Below are 25,791 nucleotides of genomic sequence, written 5' to 3'. Positions count from 1 at the left end.
CAGCCAGCATGGGGTCCTGAAAAGCAGGTCCTGCTTGACCAACCTGACCTTCTATGACCAGGTGACGATGTAGTGGGTGAGGGAAAGGCTGCAGATGTTTTCTACCTGGACTTCAGCAAAACCTTTGACACCTCTTCCCACAGCATTCTCCTGGAGAAACTGGCTTCCCATAGCTTGGGCAGGTGCACTCTTTGCTGGCTAAAAACCTGTCTGAATGGCCAAGCCCAGAGTGGTGGTGAATGGTGACACATCCAGTTGGTGGCCAGTCACTAGTGGTGTTTCCCAGGGCTCAGTACTCAGTCCAGCCCTGATTAAGATCTTTCGTGATGAGCTGGATGTGGGGATTAAATGTACCTTCATTAAGGTACACCAAAGGACATTAAGGACACCAAGCTGACTCTCAGCTTGTTGAGTCTGGAGTGTTGGTCTGGTGGAGGGTAGGAAAGTTCTGCAGAGGGATCTAGACAGGCTGGATCGACAGACCCAGACTCGTTGTATAAGGTTCAATAAGGTCAAGTGCTGGGGTCCTGCCCTTGTGTCCCAGCAAGGCCCTGCAGTGCCCCAGGCTGGGGACAGAGTGCCAGGAAAGTTGCCCAGTGGGAAAGGCCCTGGGGGTGCTGGCCAAAAAGCAGCTGAACATGAGCCGGCATGTGCCCATGTGGGCAAGAAGGCTGGTGGCCTCCTGGCCTTCTGTGCCAGCAATAGTGTGTCCAGCAGGACCAGGCCACTGGCTGTCCCCCTGCACTTGGCACGTGTCCCCCTCACTTGGGCGAGGACACACCTCAAGTGCTGTGTGCAGTTCCGGGTCCCCCACTACAAGGAGACTGAGGTGCAGGAGCGTGCCCAGATAAGAGCAGTGGAGCTGGGGAAGGGTCTGGAGCACGTCTGATGAGGAGCAGCAGAGGGAGCTGGGGATGCTCAGTCTGGAGAAAGGGATGCTTGGGGGCACTTAATTGCGCTCTACAGCCACCTGAAAGGAGGGTGTATCCAGAGGGGAGTTGGCCTTTTCTCCCAGGTAACAAGTGACAGGAGGTAAAGGCCTCAAGTTGCACCAGGGCAAGTTTAGGTCCAATATTATTGGATATTTACAGAAAGGGTTGTCAGGCATTGGAACTGCTCAGGGAATTGTTTGCAAGCAACTACAGGAAACTCAAATGCAGTAGAGTGTATGAGTATTGTATAAAATATTAATTAAATATTATTAAAAAACCCAGACAGATGTTTTGGGCTTTTTCCATTCTACAGCAAGTGCACACAAAGTTGAAGACTTCTATTTTACACTGTTTCTTAAAATATTTAGCTTCTTATACCTGAGTTCTGCTCTCTTCTTAGAATGCTTTATGTACTCTACTTCATAAAACACTAAAGGACTTTTGTCTTAAAATATTGGTATTAGAATAAAAATCAGTCAGGTTGGAAATTCAAGCACTGGAAGGTCATTAAGCGTCTAAATCAAGGCTGTTGGCATATGCCTGTTTTTATCTTCCGTTGGTGTTTTTTGTTGCATATCCTTAGGTCACGATCACATAATTCACTGCTTTCTCTCACTGGACAACTGCCTCATTTAGCCAGTTATTGTATCTTCCCTCTACAGAGCTTTGCCTCATTTTGTTGTGCGTGCTTATGGGACATTTATTGATTTGCTTTTTCAACAGAAATTACTTTACTTTCTGAAATGCCCATGGGGAAAAAAAGGCAAAGTGACACACTGAAGTTTAGTGTAAAGTTTCCCTAACTAGATATCTTCAATGTTAAGACATCTAGGATAAGGGGATTTAAAAGTAATTATCACATTTAAGCACAGATGCTAAGATTTTCAACTATAGAAATAAGTAAAGCTTTTCAAAGCACATTGCAAATGCCACAGTGAGGAAGCAGAAAAGGAGGAAGATGCAATTAATGAATGCTGGTTTTATATCATAAATGAACTCAGAGAAAAATCTGTTCCTAATCTCCCTTCATAAAACCTCATGTTTACCTCTCAACATTTTCCAGCTTCTGTAACAAACCAGGCAGAGTCTTGTGTTACAGATGAGCCCCTGTGCTGTGTAGCCCTCATTCATATCTAGGTCAGGTACGTCAGCAACGCTGAATGAGTCAGAGATTCTGAACAAATGCAGTGTATGAGTGTGGGATGTGAAAGATTCCCAGAAATAGCTTATGCAAATGGAAATGAAAACTGTACAAAGCAGTACTAATTCTAACTTTTGATTGATTTTATCACCTTAATTCTGTGGGGCTGCTCTAATGGAACAGTGAAATGCTTTTCCTATTTGTGAATAAAACCATATAACTGGGAAAAGGAGAAGTCAGCATCTGCTGTGCCCTCAATAAGGGCATCCACACTCTGTTCATGGATTCCAGCTCCAGATGCAGGCTGAAGCCCTGTGCAATACTGAACTTGATCTATATTTGAACTTTGCATTCCCTAGCACTTGGTAGAGATTGTTGTTGTTATTATTATTATTATTATACTACAAGAGTTGGTTCAGAAGTCAACTCATACCAGCCAGGCATGGAGGCTCTGAGAAGGAGCTACTCAGTGGGCTGAAGAGAAGGAACTGGGAGCTGTATTTGATAAACACTTGTGTGTGCAGGAGCTTATTTGCAAGTGGCTAGAGAGATGTCAAGGGTGAGAGAGAAAGTGCAGAATGCATCTGGAAAAAACATTTGAGAAAAACAGGAAAGATATTCCTGTGAATGAAAACTGGCACTGGGATCTGAAAAATAACAAAAGAGGTCAGACAAGAGGATGTGCAGGAGGGACAAGGAAAGCATGGGTGGTGTAGGCCTTGAGTTTTGTCAAAAAGGAAACTGTGACAGAATGAGACGAACAGACCAGGATCAGGCTCCCACTAGAGATGGGATCTGTTCATAGAATCACAGAATATCCTGAGTTGGAAGGGACCATCAAAGGATCCTTGATGTCCAGGTCCTGCACAGGACAGCCCCAGGAATCACTGCTGTGTCAAGAGGGCCTCATGATCGATACTGGTGATTCCAGTGCCTGGATCTGTGTTGTGTGTGGTAAAGCTGAACTCTGCTGGTGACGAGTTTTGTGGCTTTTGACATGATGCCACTTCAAAAACTTGAGGGTATTTTTAAAGCTGTGAAATTGCTGATTCAGAGCTGCAAAAATTTTGCTTCATGTGACCTGGCCAGGCACCTCAACAGTGATAGCTTTTCTTTCTTTTCTGATATCCAACAGATAGACCACCCCCCAAAACATTTTGACTAGGCCAGGCAGCAAAGCTCAGCAATTCCAACTCTGATTTGTTGTCTTAGGTACAGAACAAGCCTTTATGAATGTAGCCTTTTAAACAGGCTTGTGATTGTGCAAAGCAGAACTGTATGCAGTATGTGTATGTAAAAAGTAAACCACGTGGCATGTGGATGCTCAGCCAATGGTTCTATGTGAAGACAAGTGCTTTTCTTGGCAGGACAATCCACCCCACTTGCTGTAGTTAGGCTCAGTGACTCAAGGACCAGAGAATGTTCTTTCAATGCCAAGGTAAGGATGAATATTATTCATGTCCAAAAAAGAGCACAGTCCTTTCCTTTCATGGGCAGTATGTGCCTGAGCACAACTGTGCTTTCATCTTTATTGCTCCTAGAAGTATGAAATGTTCTCCAGAAGATATGTGCAGTGTGCGGGAAGAGGGGCAGAAATGGGCACAAGGAGTCCAGAAGGTAAAGAGGCAGCAAGCTAAAGACAGGTTCCCAATGTTGCTTCTCATGAGGTCAGAACACCCAGTGATGACTCTGCTACAATATTGCTCTGTTATTTGCACTTGGTCAGAGGAGACAAAAAAATTTTGCAGAGGAGCAACCACAGCCTCTGGAAAGTTCTGGTCTTTCCCTTCTGCCTTCTACTCAGGTCTCTGACATAAATTCTAAAGAACATGTTTTCATAAGAGTTATCTCATCTAAGTAATTCTGAGTAAGAGAAACATTGATGGGTAAAAGTGATGGAGCAAAGCTCCGTGTAAAGCTGGTAGAAGTTGTGACACCAGCGAGAAGTGACTTTTACACACAAATGACCCTGCTTCCTCACACTTGCCTTTGCATGCCCATAAGCACCAAGGGTGTTTGTTCAGATAGTCCTGCCAGATTTACCTGCGGTGACACAGAGGACAAGGGACACGCAACCTGGTTCCCCATGATCTCAGCTCTTACCTCAGAGGATAGGTTTAATTAGGAAGAAATCCTTCACTGTGAGGGTGGCAAGAATGCAGATTCTTGAGTCAAATCAGACTCAAGATTCACAGGGAAGCTGTGGATGTTCCTGGAAGTGTTCAAGGCCAGGCGGGATGGGGCTCCAAACAACCTGGCTTAGAGGAAGGTCTCCCTGCCCATGGCAAAGCGGTTTGAACGAGAGACCCTTCCACACAGTCCATTCTATGACCACCTCGTATGTGCTAAAGTACCAGGCTCATTAAAGCACATTTTACCCACAGGCGGTGAATTAAAACGCCTTTAGCATCCGGAGGCTGTGTCAGCCTGAGCTGTGCAGCCCCGGCCTTCCGGGGTCCTAGGGCGGGCGGCGGGTGCTCAGAGGGGCACGGGGAGATGACGGCGGGGTGTCGCGGCTGTCCCGCGTGTCTCCCGCCACAGAGTCCCCTCGTCCCGAGCCTCCTCCCGCCGCTCCCCCAGCCCGCGGGCGGCGCCTCAGGGGACGCGGCCCCGCGCGGCCGCCACTGCGCAGGCGCCGCCCCGCCCCGCCGAGCCGAGCCGAGCCGCCACTGCCGTGTCGGCCGCGGCAGATTCGCCATAAGGCGCCGCAGGGGGACCCGATTTTCGGTGTTGTTGTTTTTTTTTTTTTTTCCCTTTTCCCTCGCTCTGTTTTCGAAGCGGGCCGCGCTCGGCTCCCGGCGCTCTGTCCCGCTGAGTCCCCGCGGCGATGGAGGCGGCGGCTGCAGGTGAGCGGGGCAGGGCCGGGCGGGCGGGGGAGCGCGCAGGGATCCCCGCGCGGCGGACGGGGGGAAGTAGTTCCGGCGTGGCTGTGTTAACGCTCCTTCCGCACGACAAGTAGTTCCCACAGAGGCGCCCGGCCCAGCGTCCATCGCCCCGCGCTGCACGGCGGCCTGGGGGGCTGTGGGGCCGGGGGGGGCCTCCAGTAGCCGCCGGAGGGCTCGGGCAGCCCGAGCCTGGGAGTTCTGTGCCCCGGCTGCCCGTCCTGAAGCTGCCGCTTAGCAGCGAGTCGGGAGCAGCTGGAGCTGCTGCTGGTGCCGAGTTGAAGCGTGGAGACCCCAGAGCAACCTTAGAGGATGTGAAGGGGGCCTGCAGGAGAACCGGAGAGGGACTCTTCCTCAGGAACTGTAGTGATAGGACAGGGAGTAATGCGTGCGAACTGAAAGAGGGGAATTTTAGTCTGCATATTAGGAAGAAATTCTTTACTCTGAGGGTAGTGAGACACTGTAAAGAGTGACAAGGAAAGTTGTGGCTGGCCCAAGCCTGGCAGTGTTCAAAGCCAGGCTGGATAAAGCCTTGAGCAACCTGGTCTAGTGGGAAATCCTTGGCCATGGCAGGGAACTTGGGACTGGGTGATCTTTAACGTGTGTTCCAACCCCTTTCCATGCTCTGATTCCATGATTCTGTGCTCACCTGGGTTTGAAGCACTCGTGAGCTTCTCTGGCAGCCGCTCTAAACAGTGTTAACAGCTCAAGGTCCCCACAGCTCAGCTGCAGAAGGCACATGTTTAAGATGTGTTAAAGATGTTTCCACTGCACTGTCATCTCAGACCTTCGTGTGCCTTTCATTCGTGTGGCTTTCATTCGAGCAGTGAATAAAGTTACTCAGAGGTGGCAGCCCGAGGAGTGCTGTGTGTGTGCTTTCTGCCTTTCACAATCCCTATATGCTGTTGCAGTACAAGTTTGTGAAGTGATGTTGCAATAATTTAATGTCTGTTAATTACCCTATATAGTCAAATTTGGCTTCTGGTTGTCATTCCCCAAGTTGACTTCTTAATTTTTAGAATCCTGAGTTATGTCTACCTGTCCTATGAAGTGCTGATGGATAGTTTACAGCTCAAACCACCACTAAGGGGTGATAGCCATACTCTAAAACTCAGAAAGTTCAACTGCAACATGAAGAAGAACCTCTTTATGTTGAGGATGGCACTGGAACAGGTTGCCCAGGGAGGTGGTGGAGTCTTCTTTTCTGGAGACATTCAAAACCCACCTGGATGCATTCCTGTGTCCTGCTTTAGGTGATCCAGGGAGGGAGGGTTGGACTAGATGATCTCCAGAGGTGCCTTCCAACCCTATCTATTCTGTGATTCTGTGAAATGGGATTTTATGCCAAGGAGAATTGCACTATCAGGAGGATAATTGAGTAGCAGAATAGCTAACAGGTGCTGTGTTACTTATGGACTATTGTTAAAACATTTCAGGACTGCTTTTATATCCTGGGATCCAACTTTTCAGTGAGAAATAATTCTCTTACTACTAGTGCTACTAATACATATTTATTCAAGCACATTATTATTTGTCTTAATAGAAAGTGTTCTGAGTGTGGTTGAACCCAGAACTCTCCTGAGTGCTCAGTATTTTTTATTTTGCTGCTGCTGAGGTGTATCTGACCTCAGATAGTTTTCCTTATGGCTGCTTCCAGAAATCTGGTTCAGTGTTTCATTTGGTGCATCTTGAAGTTGATGACTGATTAAGTAGTTTGTGCTTCTACTTTGAGGGCTTCTGAGTGGTTTTGGTTTCTGGTAGTGCACCTTACACATTTTGATATTATGCATTAGTGTATTTTAGTGGAACCTTAAGCAGTGTTGTGTTTAGCCACATGAGGGAGATCTTAGAACATGAAAATAAAAATGTCTTGCTATAAACGTATCTACTATGGCTTTTTTTTTCCCCTTAATGATGGAAAAGCTATTCTGTTTTTATGTTGGATCAAGTGATTATTCTAAGTGGAAAATAATTTCCTAGTTATTTGAATATCCTATTAAATCCATGTTATACCCAAGTAATGAATTTCATATATTTTAGCCAACAGAAGTTTGTGGAGACAGTTGTCTTCTTTTAATGAACTTTATTTAACTTTTTTTCCAGGAGCATTTGTGAAGATGGTGTGTGTAGTGCAGAAAAATACATGTGCTTTTATTTGCCATCTTCAGTTAAACTCCAGTTGTTTCAAATCCAAGTTTCTTTTCACAAATACAGTATCAGACTGGTTAAATACAATGTGTTTGTCTTAGGTGAGAGTGCCAGAGGTGGGCCTGGGTGAAACTCGTGGAGCTCAGCAAGGCCAAGTTCCAGGTCCTGCACCCGGGTATGGGCAAGCCCAAGCACAAACACAGACTGGGCAGGGGCAGGACTGGAGCAGCCCTGACGAGGACTTGGGGTGTTGGTGGGTGAGAGGCTGGACATGGGCCAGCAATGTGCTCTGGCAGCCCAGAAACCAAACATGTCCTGGGCTGCATCCAAAGCAGGTGGAGGGAGGGGATTCTGCCCTGGTGAGACCCCACCTGCAGTGCTGTGCCCACCCCTGGGACCCCAGACATGGGAAGGATGCTCTTCAATGCTGGAACAACTGAGCTATGTTGAGCTGAGCACATATTTCCTGTGCCTAACAGCACACAATGGATGTTTAATTAGAGAAGAGTAAGAATGGGGCAAGCACGCAGTGATACTTGTCCAGAATATGGACTTAGACCTTCTTATAGGTTTTGCTGAGCCCCAGCCAGTCTCTGTCAACTTGGTGCTTCCTGGTCAACTTCTAAGAATTCTGGACACCAAGTGGATGTGTACCCACTTTGGAGTTGCAGCAGCATGGAGAGATCAGCTGCAAGGCAAGCAGTAATTTCAGAGGGGTCGTGTCCTTCATGACACCTGGTTTTGTAGTTCTTCATTTTACACTTTGCCTTTTCTCTGGTCTTCAGTTACATCTTTCCAAGCATAAAAAAAAAAAAAAAAAAAAAAAAAAAAAAAAAAAAAAAAAAAAAAAAAAAAAAAAAAAAAAAAAAACAACAAAAAAAAAAAAAACAACCAAACAAAAAAAACCCCAAACAAAATCTGATTTATTTAACTGCTCATGTATGGAACCATGCTGTGTTTGTTATTGATCTTCCTTATTTCTGTACCTTTTATGGATGTTGATTATGATTACTATTATTTCAGTAGAGGAACAATATCCAAAGATGTAAGCCCAATATGGATCTTTTCTATTTTTCAATAGGTCTTTGTATTATAGGACTGTCTCTTTTATAGGTCTGTCTGTTTTAGCTCTAAGCTTTTGTTTCTGAGTGCAGTTCCTAGCCTTGTTTTGAGGCTGTCTTTAAAGTGTTTGCTATAATTGAGAGATCTTTCACAGAAAACTTCTCCAAACCATTAGAAAATGACAGCAAATTGAAAAATTAATTTTGCTATGGGCTTGCCTTCTTTGAAGGGTCTTTTTCCTATACAGATTGCTTTTTATTGCACAGGCTCTTGGGCAGGCCTGTTACTGTTGAGATGTTTTTAAAATGTTGCTGCATTCTACTTTTTATTTTTTAAGTTGCTAAAATTATCCTTAATGACCTGCCTCACTGTTTTTTTTTACCTTAAATTGGACACAATTTAAATCTTCCTTTGCTTTCCTCATTAGATGAAACTTCTATGAAAATGTTTTCTTCTATTGAAAGTTCATTTTACTGCTATTTAGCCGTGTTAGATTTTTCCTTCCCGTTTCTAAAACCTTCTTTGATGATTAGCATCAAATATGATGCTTTTAAATAGCCTTCATGCTGCTTTCAAGGATTTAACTTGTCTTGGAACGCTTTAGTTTTTTTTGTGGTTTGTTTTGTTAAAGATGCTTTTTATCTTCATATAGTTTGCATTGTTGAAGTGAAGCATAAACATTCAGTTCTTTATCACTCTTTTAAGAGGGCTTTTGAGAGTACTTTAATCATGGTTATAGAGTAACTCTCAAATAATGTCACTTCGAAAAGCGTCTTGTGTTTTACTTCTGATAAAGTTAAGAACTGTTTCTCCTCATGTGGTTTCCCTGTCTGCTTGCTGGGTGAAACAGTCATTAATGGTGTCTAAATGTTTAATCTTGGCATCCTATCCTGACCTGACATTTAACCACTCTGCCTAAGGCTAATTAAAGCCTAATAACTAAGAAGTAGTGTCGCTTGTCTTAAACAAAAGCAATTGGCTTTTTACATGCTGCTTTCATATTAACTGCTACCTCACATTTCATTGCTTCTATCTAAACAGAAAAAGTCTTGTTCATTGTTCTTAGACACTTCAGTATCTTACATGCTCAACATTTGTGTATGAAAAGTTCTTTTACAAAACAAATAATTTGATTGGAATAGCTGTGCTCACTTTTCCCACTTTTTATTGTACTTGATATCTGCAGGGAAACAACAGAAAGAGGAAAAAAAAAAACAAAACAAAACAAAAAGCCCAACAAGACCAAGTCTACTCTGATGAATAAGATTTTTAATTGCAGAAAGTTCCTGTTAAGAATTTGATGGTGATGAGGCAACAAAGTTTGTTTCAGCTCTGTAGTAAGTTTAGAAAGAAATAAGTTATTACTCATATTCTGAACTTAATTGCTGCATATTTTAGGAAGGTTGACCAGATGCATAATTATTGATCCTATCAACTTTTTACACAGGCCAACAAATACCCAGTGACTTCATTTTTTAATTTAATTGTGGAGTTTTAATTCCTTTTAACAGCTGCAGAACTTTAAAGGCACTTACAGCAGTTGTTAACTCTTGCCTGCTTTGAAAGGAAAGGTGAAAATTTTTGGATGCATTAGAATGATTTAGGGTACATAAATACAGATTTGTGTCCTTGCCCTGTGTGTCTTGTAAAAGTAAAAGTTATTGTAAAAGTTATTAAAAATAAAACAATACCCAATGCTGAGACTTCCTTTTATGCAAAATTAAAGTTTTTGGTTAGTTAAAATTTACTTTGCACTAGGTTTTGTCATACACTGGTTAAAAGTATATATGACAATAATATATTCCTTGATTCCTTTAAGTACTGTTAATTTCGGTGATCTTTCCAAGATAAGTGCTGCTTTCTTGCCCCTTTCCCATTCCCCACTACAACTTTAAAGCCAAATAGGACAGATACTGGTTTATGCTTTGTGAAGGGGATTGGGAAGCAGGGACTCTGCTTCCTAGTCTGCAGCTTGCTCTTTGTTTTTAGTAATCCATTTGTTAAACTCCCCTTGCCTTAGATATGCTTAGTGTGAAGAAAAAAAAAACGCACTAATTAAGAAATATGCTGAGGGTTTTGGAAGAATTAGGAAAAAAAGGCTTTGCTTAAGTTATAGCTCAATTTTCCACATAGTCAATTAAGAAGAAAATTATTGGTATTATTTATTTCAGTGTATATTTAGCACAGCTTATAGGGGCAAACTGAAGATAATGAATTACCATAAACATGTTTAGTGAACAGAACATCCCAGATTGGTTTTGGCTGAATTTCCTGACATTTGTGTACCTGCATACTTTATTACTGTTCTTTTCTTTCTCTGCATATTTAATTGCCACCTAATTAATTGTTCAGTTGATTTCCTACATAATTAATTATTCACTAATTAGTCATTGATTCTATGCATAGTTAATTAACTTACTCCTTATTTGATTTTTACACTTAATTGACTATAATTCATTGCTTTATTGCTACACTGCCTAATTAGCAACTGCATAATCAATTATTGTTTGCTTATTCCATACTTGCTTAGTCTGGTGATCAGCAGAGTTTATCCTCTGCTCTCTGACCTCCTTTTCCAGTCATTCTACCTAAAATAATTTCATTACTCTACTTTCCATCTCACCTCTGAGTAAAGCTCGTGAATCTTCTGTGTGTTCCCCTGCTGCTTCCTGCGCCTTCACTGACACTCACTGTGCTCTGCCACCCAGGCCGTTCACTTCTGGGTTTGGGTGGCTTTGCTAATCAAACACTTCTAACACTCACAGAGGCTTCTGGGCGCTCTCCTTGCTCTTCTGCCCCTCCCCACGTCTTCACTGGGAGGAGTGAGAGATAAAGTGGTGTGTGAGTACTGATTGCAGCCGTGAGGAGACAAGCGACAAAACACTGAGCCTGAACTTCTAGGGTAAACAGCCAGCAGGTCAGGAAGCAGAAACAGTGACAAATAAAATTTCAAAATAGAAGTGTCAGCTAAATCGTGAGATTTTAATTGGTTAAATGTTTAGGTAAATGTTCGTAGGTTTTATTTTGCGTTTATATTTAAAGAGAAGAGTTGTTATTTGCTGGGTCAATAACAGGCTTCATGCCCTTTTAAAAAAACCAAAAAAACCAGTAATGCTAACTAGAGCAGAATTAGTTCAAAGGAACATTTCAACATACTGCAATCAAAACAGAAATATCTGTGTGCTCAAGACAGCAGAATGCCTGAGAAGGAGCCCAGCTGAGCTGCTAAGAACATGTTGATTGTACCATACTTACACAGCTGCTTGTGTGTCATAAGGGAATATTTCGAGCAACAGGAGCAGTATTGGAGTTGTTTTTTCAGAGATGTTGTGGAAGAGATGAAGGCATAGCCTGCCTGTTAGTTTTGAGCTGCACTTTTGTTATATTTCAAGAGCAAATACCTGTAAAAGTGACACCTCTGCTGCTCTTAACTTTCAGGACACCTTAAATAAAGATTTTTTTTTTGAGTGGGGCGAACTATATAATTAGTGTGTCATGAAAGAGGTGGAGTAAGTTTCAGTAGGGAAGTGCTTAGGTTTGTTTTAAAAATAGGTCCCAAAATACAGCTTCCCTGTTCTCTTACCCCCAGAGTCATCCCAAAATTCACAAACTATCACTTTATTTCTGTACTTACCCAGTGATCTCTGGTTTGACTTGTACCTCAAAAGTGCTGCTTGTTCCAGTTTGGTTTCAGTGGGCTTACGTCCCTAATTTTCCATAGGGAGGTGGAGGGGGAGTAGCAATTGCAACCAGTCTCTGGACCAGAGCTTCATACATGTAGCTGGAGAACAACTGTGCTGTTAAAATTGGTTCCTGGTTGTTTCTTTGTTTCATTGGAACCTGAAGGGAGTAGGGACTCTTCAAAAATCTACCATTAAACTAAAAGACTGCAGTGTTAGAAAACAGAAGTCCTCTGAATTTCTCTGTCTAAAATCTCTGGCTTTTTTATATCTGGCATTATATGAATCCTTCTTTATTGTTATTTACTTTCTTGACACTTTGCTTTCATATCACACTTCAAGTACCTGTGAATTGAACAAAAACATAAAGCTTTATCTAAAAAGTTGTGTCAAATTGACCAGGGGGCATTTTAATGACATTCCTCATTTGCTCCTGCTGCTTTGAAGGTTTTTAGTTTGTTTTTTGTTTTGTTTGTTTGTTTTTCTTAAATCAACAGGAACCTTTCATGGAACTCAATGAGGACGTCACTTCTTACATATAAATTTATCATGTGTTTGAAAATACATAAAATTATAATGTTGTTTGAGGCTGGAAGGGGAAAAAGGTTTTAAATTGTTATTCCTTTTGTATCATGTTAAAACATTTCTAAGATTTTAGCCAGAAGAAATTTTTTGCCCTATGAGGATCTAGCTGGGAGTTTACCAATTTCTTAAATTAATTCATTTGGAGATGTATTATGAATATGTTAATTTAGTGATATAACATTAATGTTTTCACCTCATTGCTGCCTGTTACGTGTCTTAAGTAAATGATAGTTACTACGTTGACTGAACCGAAATCCTGGTAACTCATGGTAACATAAATAACTTACATTTGAAAACACTAATTCCTTGTTTTTAAACTTGTTTTTTCAGGGATCAATTCCATCTTCATGTGTAAGCTTTGTAACTTATTTTCACCAAATAAGTCCGAGCTGTTGTCTCATGTCTCCGAGAAGCACGCAGAAGAAGGGACCGGTGTGGATGACATCATTATTCCTCTCCAACCTCTAACAGTACCCACAAACACAAGCAAAGATGGAGAAGGTACATTCAGAAATTGAGAGAAATGTAATTTTCAGTGTTACATATTTTTTTTAATAAAACCTGTGGTGTGATGACTCTGCCTTGTGTATAGAATGGTGTCCATAGTTTGTTTTTATAATAAGCACTGTGCAGCTGTCACCCCAAATATCATTCAGCACAGAATAGATCACATGACAGGTATGGATAAACTCAACGTGTTTTAGGGAATGATGACATTGGCTCATTAATTTTCAATCTCAAGTATAGTAAAGTTTGCTTCCTACAGCTTTAATTTGAGCTCTGTTCTGGGAGCAGTGGGAAGATTGTCTAGCAGCAATCAGGACACCATGGGTGAGGGTGTGTCTTGAAGCTTAGGTGTCCTTTTTGAATTGTCTAACTTGTTTGCTGTGATTCAGGTAATGTTAATAGTTCTATTCCAAAAAGGAAGTGGCACAATTCATAATTTATAACCGTGTTTTGATAGTGATGCTGGTAAATAAAGCAATCAGAGGTTGAATTAGTTACACATAAAATTTTTATTGTGCGATGGAAGAAGTTATATTAATTCCATTCCATTTTAAGCTGATCATAATTTCCATCCTTTGGAATATTAGCAATGGATTCAGAATAATTCAGACTTTTATCTTCTTTTATGCCCTTACTAAGTAATGGATTTATATTGCTGGCAAACCTCTTATTTAACACAAATACTAGGATTTTTCAATCATAATTTCTGGATTTTAAAAGCTATGCACTTATGAATCAACCACCCTCTAATATCATACATTTAAGAATTTTTTTGTTGTTAACATATGTATGTGATGTTTCTTTGCTTATTTACCAGCAGTAATTCAGTAGTTATATTAACTTCATCAATGTAAGAAGATATTTCTAATAATGGTCATTTAGTATTTCACTAGAGCTGCTGTCTCCTTAGGTGGCTGGTGAGGAAAAATCTCACCAGAGTATTATTTCACATAAAGCCCAAAAAAACAGTGTATCAGAAGGTGATGAATAAATTTCAAATTGGTTTTCAAAATGTCATTCTAATTTTATTTTCGTAGCACAGAATTAATTCCTTGGGCATGCAAAATGCATTTTCCTGTCTCAAATCTTTGTTTCCTGTTATTCCTCTACTACATATGTTTCTGAGCATAGTGATACTGGTACCTTGTAACATATTCTTATTCATTTTAGTAAAAAGGCTCTTCTGTAAACTTCTCTTTGCATTTTTGTCAGGAGTATCTGCACTTTCTATATTGTATGTGTTCAGCATGCATTGTACATTTATGAGGATAGTTTATAATTACCATTATGATCTGCAGCAACAGAAATTAGACATAATTAGCTTTTAAGAAAACAACTCTGCAAATCTTACATAAAATATAGCATTCTTAAGTTATATATTCATAATTTACCTTTCTAATTATTCTTGGAGAATACTTTATTCGTCTGATGTGCTCATATGGTGCCACCTTTTTCAGGTTATGTAGCCCAACTCTTTGCCATCTGATGTCAGTAAGAATGTCAAGGTAAATTACTTTTCCATAGTTTTCAAGTCATGTTCTAGACATTCTTCAGCATTTCTCCTTTCCCATCAGGCAGATTGATTGGAGAAGAAGGTTCTGAAGTACCATTGAATTATTTTCTGTGTTCTGTTAAAAAAAAAATACGGTATTTACAGTTGAGCATAGGATTTGGATTTGGAAAAAGTTCTTCTTTCAAAGAATCAATTATTCCCTCCTGCTATGGAATCTGCAGCAAATAAAACTTAAAAAGCTTGTAGTATACAATTATTTGTCAGTGAACCATTCTTTGTAGTAATTCAGTATTGTCACTGAAAGGCAAAGTAATTGATGAATGACAGTCTTAGAAATTACAACTTTCAGTACTTGGTGACTAATATATGAAGGTATTTTTCTCCTTTGAAAGTGTAAATTCTTTTCCAATTATTGGTAAATACTGTAGCTACCCCACAATTGGTATAGAAGAGTGAATGCTGAGTTGCTAATGGAGCTCTTTGTTCTGCCTGAGTAATGAATTAATGATTTTATAAGTACTGGGGACAAGTAAAGTGCTAGGCATGTAATATGTGTTTATTATTCTAGTGTTACTTAATTTACAGTGCTCTCTACTGAATTTTGTTTAGTCACACCACTTTCCCATTGTTAAGCCATGATCTATTTAGAGTTGATTTGTCCTAAATATTTTGGCACGATGATGTTAAAATTTTTTTTATGAAGTGGGACAAAGGGTACCAGGGAGATGTTGCTGTTATACATCTATGCACAGGTCACATTTTGTCCAGCATATCTGGAATCACATCATGCATGTGACATCTTTGTTTTGGGAAGTGAAGGTAATTGTAGTCATTCACGCTTCAGTTTAGCCTAGGGCTTTTTATAATTCTTCCCAATGATGTCCATTTCCCTCACAGTGCTTGACAAAACTCAGCTTTCTTTTGCTTCTGCTTAGTCAGATTGGTGAGGATTTGTGGGCATCAATGGCCCTGGCTTCATCTATTCATACTGTTATTACCTGATGGATTGTTGTTTGGTTTGGGCTGTATCTGGATTATGGGATGCATGTCTCTGTCTGTTATGAAACCTCAAAGAAAGTTACAGTCTGAGTATCACAGTTTACTCTGAGGAGTGCAGCTCCTTAAGGTCACTTAGAATCACAGTGTGTGCATCAGCCTCATCCTTGCCTGACCACAACAACGCACACAGACCCTGCATTCACACCTGGGGGACAGGAGGTGCTGCAGGTGCTGTGATACAAACACAGAACTGTAATAAGGCTGAGGATGAGATTTATATGCATGCATTTATGTGACACTGTGTGCAGAAGAATCTGAATATGTTGTGCTGTTGTAACTGATGAATGTAAGCTTTTTCTACTGACATTTGAGAAGGATTCATGTTGCATAATGTGTCAGCCTGTTAAAATATGGTCAGGAGGTTTAAGTGACATTTGCACAAGCATTTTGTGACTTCTGACAAACTTTTTGTATTAAATAGATTGATTTGGGCAAGCTTATGTGAACAATTCCTATGAAGGAACAGTATAAAAATAGACACACAGTTTATTTCATTACTCTCTTTTTGAAGTGTCTTTTTTTATGCCTTTGAGTACATAATTATACAGCATAGCACAGAATGTCTTCACTGGATATTGCTATTGCTCATCCAATAGCAGTCAGCATAAAGATTGGTTTCAGTCAGTCTATAATGAGTGCAAAATCCCCAGAAACAATGCAATTGTTCTTGAGAGAACAGGATCTTAATTCAAAATCTTTTAAATGACCAATTTAAAACTTCTATTTATGACTAAGCATCATTGAAATAAGTGTTAGGGGGATTTATTATTTATTTAATATACTACTTTATTTTTAGCAGTTAAATAGATTCTATTTTCTAACAAGAAATATTTTATTAACTTGGTTACGTACTGGCAGATGAATGAAAATGTTCTACTATTAAATTACTGGATGCTGTTGATCTTAGGTGGTTTAAGCTGGAATTTGTGTACTGCAGTGTGGAGAGCTCTCTGGAGGCAAGCTGGGTAGAGAGGCAGCTGGAATTTGTGGTTATGTGCCTCATTAAAAATTTAATTCTGGCATTTGTTAACTCAAAGGAGCTTGAGATAAGTTCTGTCTTGGAAAAAGGAAACCAAGGAGCAAGGAAAATAAATGACTGATAAGCCTTGGAAGTTCTGGTGATGTATCAGCTCTCACATTAGTCCTGCTGTTCCTGTGTTTGTTGCTGCCTGCCTCATGCCACCAAACCTTTTACATGGCTGAGAACTGCTGTAAATTCTCCTACTGCTGGACACATTTACAAACATTTCTAAAATTTGCACATTCTTTGTTTATTTGCCACACCATTAATAGTCACAGTGATAAGAACTGCAATTTTGTAAGCCATAGCAAAAGTTCTATCACCAGACATCTAAAGGAGCAGTTTTCATATTTGCACTTGCATGCAAGATTTTGTTTCAATTTCTGACTTAATGTGAAAGTGCTGTTCTGTTTTTCATTAAATTTGCACTAAAACAGTCAGGAAGAAGTGTCTCTTTCACCTGATTTTTCTTAATTTCTTTTTGTTGGGTAGTCTGATGATTGCATTGGAAAGAATTAAAAGAATAACATAGAGATATGGTGGTTGCATTAATTCTTCCAAGTGTTGGATTTAACTATTTTGTAGTAGTCTGACCAGCATCCACATGTGTATTCCTCATGTTGGACAGTATCAAGGCCAGACTATGGCCTTTTGATGGGTTGATGGAAGATAATTGTTGTTGGGTTTGTGTTAATTGTTTGTTAATCAACTTAAATACTGATTGCTGTGATGGATGGATATCAAAATAGCATGAATGGTAACAAAGAGAAGTTTTGAGAGCACAGAGATTACCCCTTTCTTTTTGGCTGAAACTGACAAAACTACTTTTCCTAGAGTAGCATGAAATTTCAGGACACTGGTGGAGAGTTGCAAAAAGTTATGGGAAACAGTTGCTTTTTTTCTATTCATAGTAAGGTCTTTTGGCAGTTTTATTATGTTTATTTAAGCAGACAGGTATTCAGACACTCCTGTAAGAAGACAGAATGCTTTCTTTTTAATCTGATAGTAATTACATGGTTAACTCAAAGCTGTGGTCTCTGAGTGTGAGGTTTTGTTTGCGTGGTATGTTTTAGGGAAATGCTGAATAGGTTACAAATAACATGATGCTACCTTCTGTTCTCCTGCATCATCTTCCTTTAAGATTCCCTAAGTCATTTATTTTTCCATATCCTCTAAATCAACCAATTCAATAACGTCTTTCAGCACCTGTGCTTGAAAAATTTTTGTAATTTGTTCGTTTTTTTTTTAATATTCTCTCTTTTTGTGGTTTTTCAGACTTCTACATTGTCAAACTCAATTTATCAATACAGCAGTGATGAGAGAAATCTTAAGCAGGAAATACAATTTATGTTGTCATGCATTTCTGTGCACTGCATATCATTGATTTCATCAACATTTCCTCTACAGAAATATGTAAATGTAAAATAATATGGTATTTATTAGTTTTGGATGATGTTTGATTTTAATTCAGGAAAAATTTTTTGCGTGACTTCTGGAATTTATTTGTTACCAACATTTTTTTTAGGCCAGCTTTTGGCTAGAAAGTGCTGGCAATCAAGAACCACAGAAAATATTAGGGAGTAATTTTTCACTATATTAAAAAGACAGTGAGATTTTGGTTCTTAAACATACATTATTTTTCTCTGATTACATCTCAGTACCTGGATAATTTATTTGAAAATTATTTAAATTAAAACGCTTTTGTAGTGTTGAAACACACTAGAGCAATTTTGTAGAATACATGTGCTGATAGAGTGCCCGCAGTGTAATTAAGTAAAACTGTGGCACTTTGACATCTGCTGGTCTCAGTAACACAAATGTTACTGCTTTGGAGCTCCCAGAAATGCCAGCAAATACCACTGCTCAAAAAAGGTTTGTGTGATGCTAACCTTTTTTAAGCTTTTGGAATAACTCCCCTCAAACTTTATTTAAGGCACCTATTTTTCAAAGATCAGAGGGCTATTAGCTAATTAGCCGTGGAATTTAATTGTAGTTTACTTTAAGCTTTACTTTAAGCTTTTTTTTTCTTTTCTAGAGTTGCTTGTAGCGAAGAGGAAAAGGGGCAGACCAAAAGGGTCCACTAAGAAGTTTTGTGTGGATGAAGATGTGGCAGAAAATAACCCTGTTCCAAGCAAAGAGACTCCAGCTGGGACAGAGGAAGGCCCAGAACTATCTGAAGTCTCACCAGGCAGCCTGGAGTGCAGGAAATGCAATCGGAAATTCTCCAACACACGTCAGCTGACCAAACACATCTGCATTATTGTCTTAAATGAAGGAGAAGAAGAAGGAGATGGAGGTAAGAAAACATCCAGCAAAAATATCTGAAACAGGTTGTGGGGCACCATGAGACCTGGCTTGGAATCCCCAGTGCTGGCTTTAAATGGAATGGAGTTGTCTGTTCCTTGTAACACAAAAAAGCAAAACTGAACTTAGACGAGGTATTTAAACTTCTTTCAAAGTGGTCAAAATGTTTATTACAGTAATGATGGTCTTACAACTCCCTGAAATGTTTGTTTTTCATTAGCAACTGTTCTGTTTCTCATAAACTGGATTGTAGTTTTTCATTGAGAAGTGGTATAGGCCATGCAGGTGAGTATCACACATAGGTGAGGAAGGATGAGCCTGTACAGGTGTTTCTATCCCATGTCTTTGGAAACCTGAGTTCTATTCTCTTCTTTTGATAGAGTTTGCTTTTCTGGATGGCTTCTTTCGCTGTATAAAAAATAATGTCAAACTCAAACAAAGCTTTATGTGAATGATTGTCTTTGGCATAGGAGAGTCCAGTGTTTAAATTTAGCTTTAAGATTGATTTGGATATATTCGTCCTCTTAAATTTTTAGTATAGAACAGAGCAGAATGGAGTTATTTTCAGTTGTAAGGAACCTACAATGACAATCTCATCCAACTGCCTGACCAATTCAGAGCTGACCAGCAGTTAAAGCTGCTGCTAAGGGCATTATCCAAATGATTTCTTAAACAGTCATTGGCCTGGGGCATTGAACCCCAATGCATTTAAAAAGACAACAGTGAATATTTGTTCAGAATAGAGTAGTTGAAGGGATGTACAGTAATCATCTCCTCTACCTGCCTATTTAACTTTTCCCTAAGGTCAGTGTCACATACATACAAAGCAATTACTTAGTCCAAATTACCTTATGTGAATTTTGTGTTAATGGTAAAATTCAGGTTTTGCTTTTGCTACAGTTGCTCAGCATAATATTGTGGATTCTGCTTGTAGACAAAATTTGCCACTGATTTTTTTCCAGTTTTCTGTTAGTCTTTCCAGTCTGTCATGATTATACACATACTAGTTAGTATGACTATTTTACTTGCATTGATATGTAGAGTTTAACTTCTGTGGAAAAGCTTAATTAAAATAAGCTTAAAGTTTGTTGATAGAGCAGAGAAACCCTTACTTTGATAAAGTACCTGGTTATATTTTACTGTCATCAGTGGTACAATTTTTCAACTACACAAAAGAACAATTACTCCAGCTGTCTCACCTCTGACATCCTAAGTGTCCATGCCCTCTGCTGTTTGTATGTGCTAGATCCACTGTTAATATTTGCATTATTTTAGAAATGTTGCCTTTTCTAATGTCCTTTTAAAATAAACTCTTCAGGTCAAAGTATAAACTCAAATTACCTGTTCTTGACCTGTTAGCTCATTTGAGCGCCTAAATCTTATCTTCATTGGTTTCTCTACAAAATACACTGCAAATTTTCCAAACTAAATTGCTCATCCTTTTCCTTCTTCATAAAGAAAATAGCCTCAGTTTTGGGCAGATGAAACATTTTTTGTTTATTCCTTGGTAAAAGCAAAATGGTCAAGCAAAGTCAAACAGTCGAGCAACAAATGACTTGGGGTCACCAAAACAAGGGGTTCCAATTTTTGGAAGCTTTCTATCTTGACTGTGGAGGTATTAGGGGCTGGTTTTATCCTGAAAACATAATTCTTCCTTGGAATACATCTGTGAAATTCAGTCCTCAGCGGTCTACTAGTTACTGTCCCATCACAGGAAAATTTTTCACTTCTGCTTTACCATATGAACTGGTTTGAAATAACTTTTCAGTTTCTGAATATGTAAATGATAGTAGCATGTGCATTATTATTTTCCTCTAAGAAAGTGTGAATACAGTCAGTAGCACAAAACTCTGTGGAATGGGCAAGAACAGCATGTTCTCTGCCTAGGGTTTTCTATAATAGTCTCTGTAATATTCCCCATAACCTTTTGCATAATCACAGAATTGCTAAGTTTGGAAAAGACATCCGAGGTCATTGAGTCCAACTGTGAACTCAGCATGACCATGTTCACCACTAATCCGTGTCCCCCAAGCGTCACATCCACAGACCTTGTGAACGCTTCCAGGGACGCTGAGTCCACCGCCTCCTTGCACAGCCTATTCTGATGGTTGATCACCTTTTCAATGAAGAAATTTTCCCAATATCCAATCTAAACCTCCTGTGGCACAACTTGAAGCCATTTCCTCTTATCCTGTCTCTTGTTGCCTGGGAGAATAGGCCAACCCCCACCTGGCTACAGCCTCCTGTCAGGCAGTTGTAGAGAGTGATAACAGTCCCCTGGATCCTCTGCTTCAGGCTGAGCACCCCCAGCTCCCTCAGCTGCTCCTCACCAGACTTGTGCTCCATACCCTTCCCCAGCTCCATTGCCCTTCTCTGGACCTGCTCCAGTCCCTCAATGTCTTCTTGTAGTGAAGGGCCCAAAACTGAGCACAGGATTTGAGGTGTGACCTCACCAGTACTGAGTACAGGGGGACAGTCCCTGCCCTGGTCCTGCTGGCCACACTAATTTTAATAATGTGTCAAGCTGCCAAGGTGCTATTTGCCTTCTTGCCCACCTGGGCACATGCTGGCTCATGTTCAGCCACTGTTGACCCACAGCTTCAGGTCCTTTTCTGCCAGGCAGTTTTCCAGCCCCTCTGCCCCCAGCCTGGAGCAGTTGTGACCCCAGGGCAGGACCTGGCACTTTACCCTGTGGAACCTCATACAATTGGCCTCAGTCCACTGATCCAGCCTGTCCAGATCCCTCTACAGAGCCCTCCTGGTTCATACCATGGCATGAGGTGTTTTTTTGCTGTTCTGCTCATTTCTTGATGTTTCCTTTATATTATGGTTGATTTTTCAGACTCCTGCTTACTATTAAACTTATATTTTCAGGGAAATATTTAGAAATACAGACAGATCTTTCTTGTACTCTGAGAGTCAATTTAGAACCTATCATTTTATCAGTTTTTTTTTTTTTTTTTCTTGAGTCCACTGTTGCCAATTTTCTTAGAGCTGGATGGAAGATTTTGTTGAAGGTCTTTGAATTTTCCAGAAGTATAATACCTGGTTCTGCATGTCAGAGACCGTTCAAAACAGATGGCTAAAATTCACAAGCAACTTTGGCTGCAGGTTCTTCTCACTTAGTCTTTTGACATTTTACCTAGTACATACAAGTTGTGGTTTTTTTCTTTTTATCCATGTATTTTCCAACTTGAAATTACTCACCTGTTTTTTTTAATGCTTCTGATATATTTCTATAGTTTTAAAGTTTATAGCACTTTCTCATGTTTTTAATTTCTTGGAAAGCTTAGCACTCTATGGACATCTGGTTAATAGTCAGATGTTTTCACTTTGCACTGTGTCTGGCTGCAATGGAGTTAATTTCTTCATAGCAGCTCATATGATGCAGTGTTTTGTATTTTTGACCAAAATAATGGTTTGGCTATTGCTAAAATATGCTAAGCATGAAAATATTGAAAAGAGATATATACATATATACAGTTATTCTGTGTGATAGTCTCTATTCAAAGAAATCTAATATATGTTTTGTGCTGGAGCTCAAATATTCATAGAGGTTTACAAGTAATAAAATGTTTTGCTGTCTTTTATAGGTTGACAAGAAAAGTGCTGAAATCCCTAACATAACTAAAATAAATAAATCACTAGAAAACTCTAATTGAAACTAGAGTTGAAACTTCATTGAAACTGCACATGTATTGGTCAGAGGAATAGCTGGTAGATGCAGTGGGCCTCTGCTGTGCCTTGCTTCTGTAATTCAGAGTCTCAGTGATCTGCATTGATCTCTGAGATCAGTGACTCATGGATAGTTCTTCTGCTCCTTCCAGAGTAACCAGGCCTTACTGGTCACTGACATCCTCTGTGCATCTCATTTGATCCTTTGAAGCATAATGATTGCCTTCACCTTGCATGCCCATTCACTAAAATAGAATTAAAAAAAAAAAAAAAAGTATTTTTTTTCAAATCTGGAGGGTTGACCCTGCCTAGACTCCAGGGTGCCCAGGAAGCAGCTCCTCAGCTAGACTGGAAAGAGAAAATACAACAAAAAGCTTGTGGGGAGAGATCACTCATGAGTTACCATCACAGGAAAAATAGACACAACTTGGGGGAATTAACTTATTACCAATCAAATCAGAGCAGGATAATGAGGATTAAACTCAAAACTCCATCAGAGAAGCCAAACTGTAGCCCTCCTGCTGCCAAAACACGGCCACACAAAGCCAATACAGCACAGGATTAAAAAATGTCCACTGTATTTCCAATTTTCCATGTACATGCTTAGTAAATATATTTTCTTCATAGAGGGCTTATTTGCCTAAGCAAGTTGCTGTTTTATAAGCCAAACTGTGTGTACACCTATTTCTGTTTCTTTTTGGTTAAACAAAGTTAACAGTTCTGGCTAATGGTTTGGATCTGGCTGGCAAGATACAAGAGAGGACATTTAATGGCTGGGGAATGGCATTTGGGTGGAAGACAGATTACAGCCCCTTCTCTGGAGTGAACCCTTCAATCCTCCTGAAGTGGGAGTCTACATATATCTTAAAGATGTCACTTTGGGTCTTAGTTTAAAATGGTTTTGCCATCAGCTGGATTCTAATTTAAATTAATTCTTCCTGCAAGTAGGATGTCATTCTCTGCAGGAGAAGCAATTGCCTGTGTTAGTTTTAAATGGCCAGTTCACTTTCTTTTTTCTCAGCTGCTCTCCTACTGCTCTGAAATACCACTTTTTAGAGGCTAAAAAATAGTAATTTGAATGAAGAGTAGTTTAAAAACATGCCAGTTAAGGCTGTGTAGCTATGCCTGCGAAATGTCATACATCCAATTACAAATGCTGAGAGCAGTCCCTCCAATTAATGACTCCAGCGGAGTCCTGGGACAGATGAACGATGCAGTTCGATGGGACTCCAGAAGCCCTGATTAATTCAGAGCTGGCAGTAGCTCTGCTGATGAACAGACCTGACCATTCCTGGATGGTGTTTGAGGCAGCTCAGCGTTGTGTTTCCTGCACAAACACGAGCGGCGTTCGAAACGCCTGTTGGATCCAGGTGCCAGCTGACAAAGTGCTGAGCTGACTGCTTAGCAGGGGAGGTGCAGAGTGAGACAGTTTGCCTAAACAAACCTGTTCAGGAGCAAGCAAAGGCTTTTACTGCCTGGAGGAACTCACCTTACTATTCAAGTGGCATATACTCCATTTTCTCATAAATCATCTTAAACTCATCCAAGGGTGTTCCTTTATAACCCATGGTCGTTATTATACAGGAGAACTCTCCTAGCTGAGATGGACAAAGCCTTTATTTGACACTCTAATCCATGGTCCTAACAATGAAGGAATTTATTCCAGGAAGGCTGCTAAATACTGATTAGATGGCCACATACTATAGAAAGGCTGCTTGAGCCCTGTGGTCAAAGTTGAAGCTCTATTGTGTCCCTTTTAATCCTTTCCTAAAGCACACCTTGCACTTCAGGGTTTTTTTTTTTGGAGTAGAGAGAGTTCAGGAACAAAGAGCTGTCATTGAGAGTTAAGGTGTTTGCTCATTTGGTGATTTGATAGGTAGTGTTGGTTTGAAGGATTTTTAAGTCTCAGGTTACACAGAGAACATGAAATAGTTCTCTTTGTAGCAAAAAGTGTTATCAATGTGTGCACCCCAACTTCTTATCAACAAATTGTTTCTGGAAGATGTTTCTTCCTCTCAGACAGGGGTAGAATGGGGCTACTGCCATCAACAGGCATCAAATTAGTGAATAAATTTTAATGTTTAAGTATCATAACTAGATCACTGTAGAGAGATGATTTTTTTTAAATCAGGTATCACGTGAGGGTGAGAATGTTCTTACAGATCCTCAGCACTAGTAGCAGATGTATGATCAGGAAATCAGTGGAGTTTTCCCACTGCTGTTTCTCACCAATCTATGTGTGGGCTTTTTTTGTGTTAACTGAGATTGCACAGCACTCTGTAGCTTCCTCGCACCTTTGCTCCTACTGAATGTAGTCCTCCTGTTAGGAGATGGGTGTTTTCAGATCATATTGAGAAAGTTGAGATTCTTTTTTTGTCATATAGGTAGTTGAGATTGAGTTATTTGAAGTACTTACCAGCTTTGGATTTTGTATGAAATTTTTTTTGTATGGCCATAATTTTTAGAGCTTAGCCTACATGCACAAATATTTTACATGTATGAAACAGTTCCATTTTAACAAAGAAATATTTTAATATTGCAATTTTGTATGTTGTTTTTAAGTCCTTTAAAATAGTATTTGTGGTCTGTTTTCAAAGCAGGGAGGCAGTCAGCAGTGTATGACTGTATTATTGTAATACATCTCTTCACCTTGACCCTTGGTTGGACTGAAAGAACTGCCAAATTGATCTGCCTGACAGAGGCAAGTCAGGAAAGAAAAACAATGTGAAACATTTGTTGGCTACTGTGGTCGTAGTTATTCACTAACATGTATTACAAAACAAACTCAAATCTGTGGTTCTCCTTTTTTTAATAGAATTCCAATACTCAGAAGTTAATAGGGTTGCATATTAACATGAAAAGGTAATAAATGGTTTTGTTATTTGTTTTCAGCCACTTCATCATTAAACTGATTAATGGTTAGATAGGAGAGATTAGGAGTAAGGTGCTTGGATTCTATTCATATAACTAGTAGGAATTACATGATCCCTAGTGAAGTGGAGAAAATCCCGTTCTCCTCATCAGAGCTTTCATTCCAATATATGGTTCTGGATTTCTTTTAGCTAAAGCATGTTTTGTCCATAGGTATATAAAACATTTGGGGCCTTTTTTCTAATGCTTTTCAGTTTTGCTTCCTGCCCACTCAACAAAAGCAGAGTAACTAATTAATTATTTAAGCCAGTGTGTGAAGTACCGTCAGGGAAACAATTCAATAAGCAGATTGTATTCTCAGGTACATGGTGTGGCTCCTGGGGACAGTCCTGAGCAGGGCCAGGAGTTGGA

At 39.9% G+C, this 25,791-nt stretch overlaps 1 protein-coding gene across 2 annotated transcripts in view; it reads left to right on the top strand.

The window, feature by feature from the left end:
* Positions 1–4,837: 4,837 nt before the first annotated feature.
* ZFAT (zinc finger and AT-hook domain containing) overlaps positions 4,838–25,791 on the top strand; it is a 74,828-nt gene continuing 53,874 nt past the window's right edge. For both annotated transcript variants that reach the window (XM_053947406.1, XM_053947415.1), the window contains exons 1-3: positions 4,838–4,919; positions 12,761–12,931; positions 18,566–18,826. In XM_053947406.1, coding sequence (XP_053803381.1) covers positions 4,901–4,919; positions 12,761–12,931; positions 18,566–18,826 — 451 coding nt within the window. In that variant the 5' untranslated portion in view covers positions 4,838–4,900. The remainder of the gene's footprint in view (positions 4,920–12,760; positions 12,932–18,565; positions 18,827–25,791) is intronic.

The sequence above is a fragment of the Vidua chalybeata genome, chromosome 1 (genome assembly GCF_026979565.1).
Source record: "Vidua chalybeata isolate OUT-0048 chromosome 1, bVidCha1 merged haplotype, whole genome shotgun sequence".
NCBI lineage: Eukaryota > Metazoa > Chordata > Aves > Passeriformes > Viduidae > Vidua > Vidua chalybeata.
The sequence above is the reverse complement of the archived record's forward strand: the minus strand, read 5'-3'. Positions and strand labels throughout refer to the sequence as shown.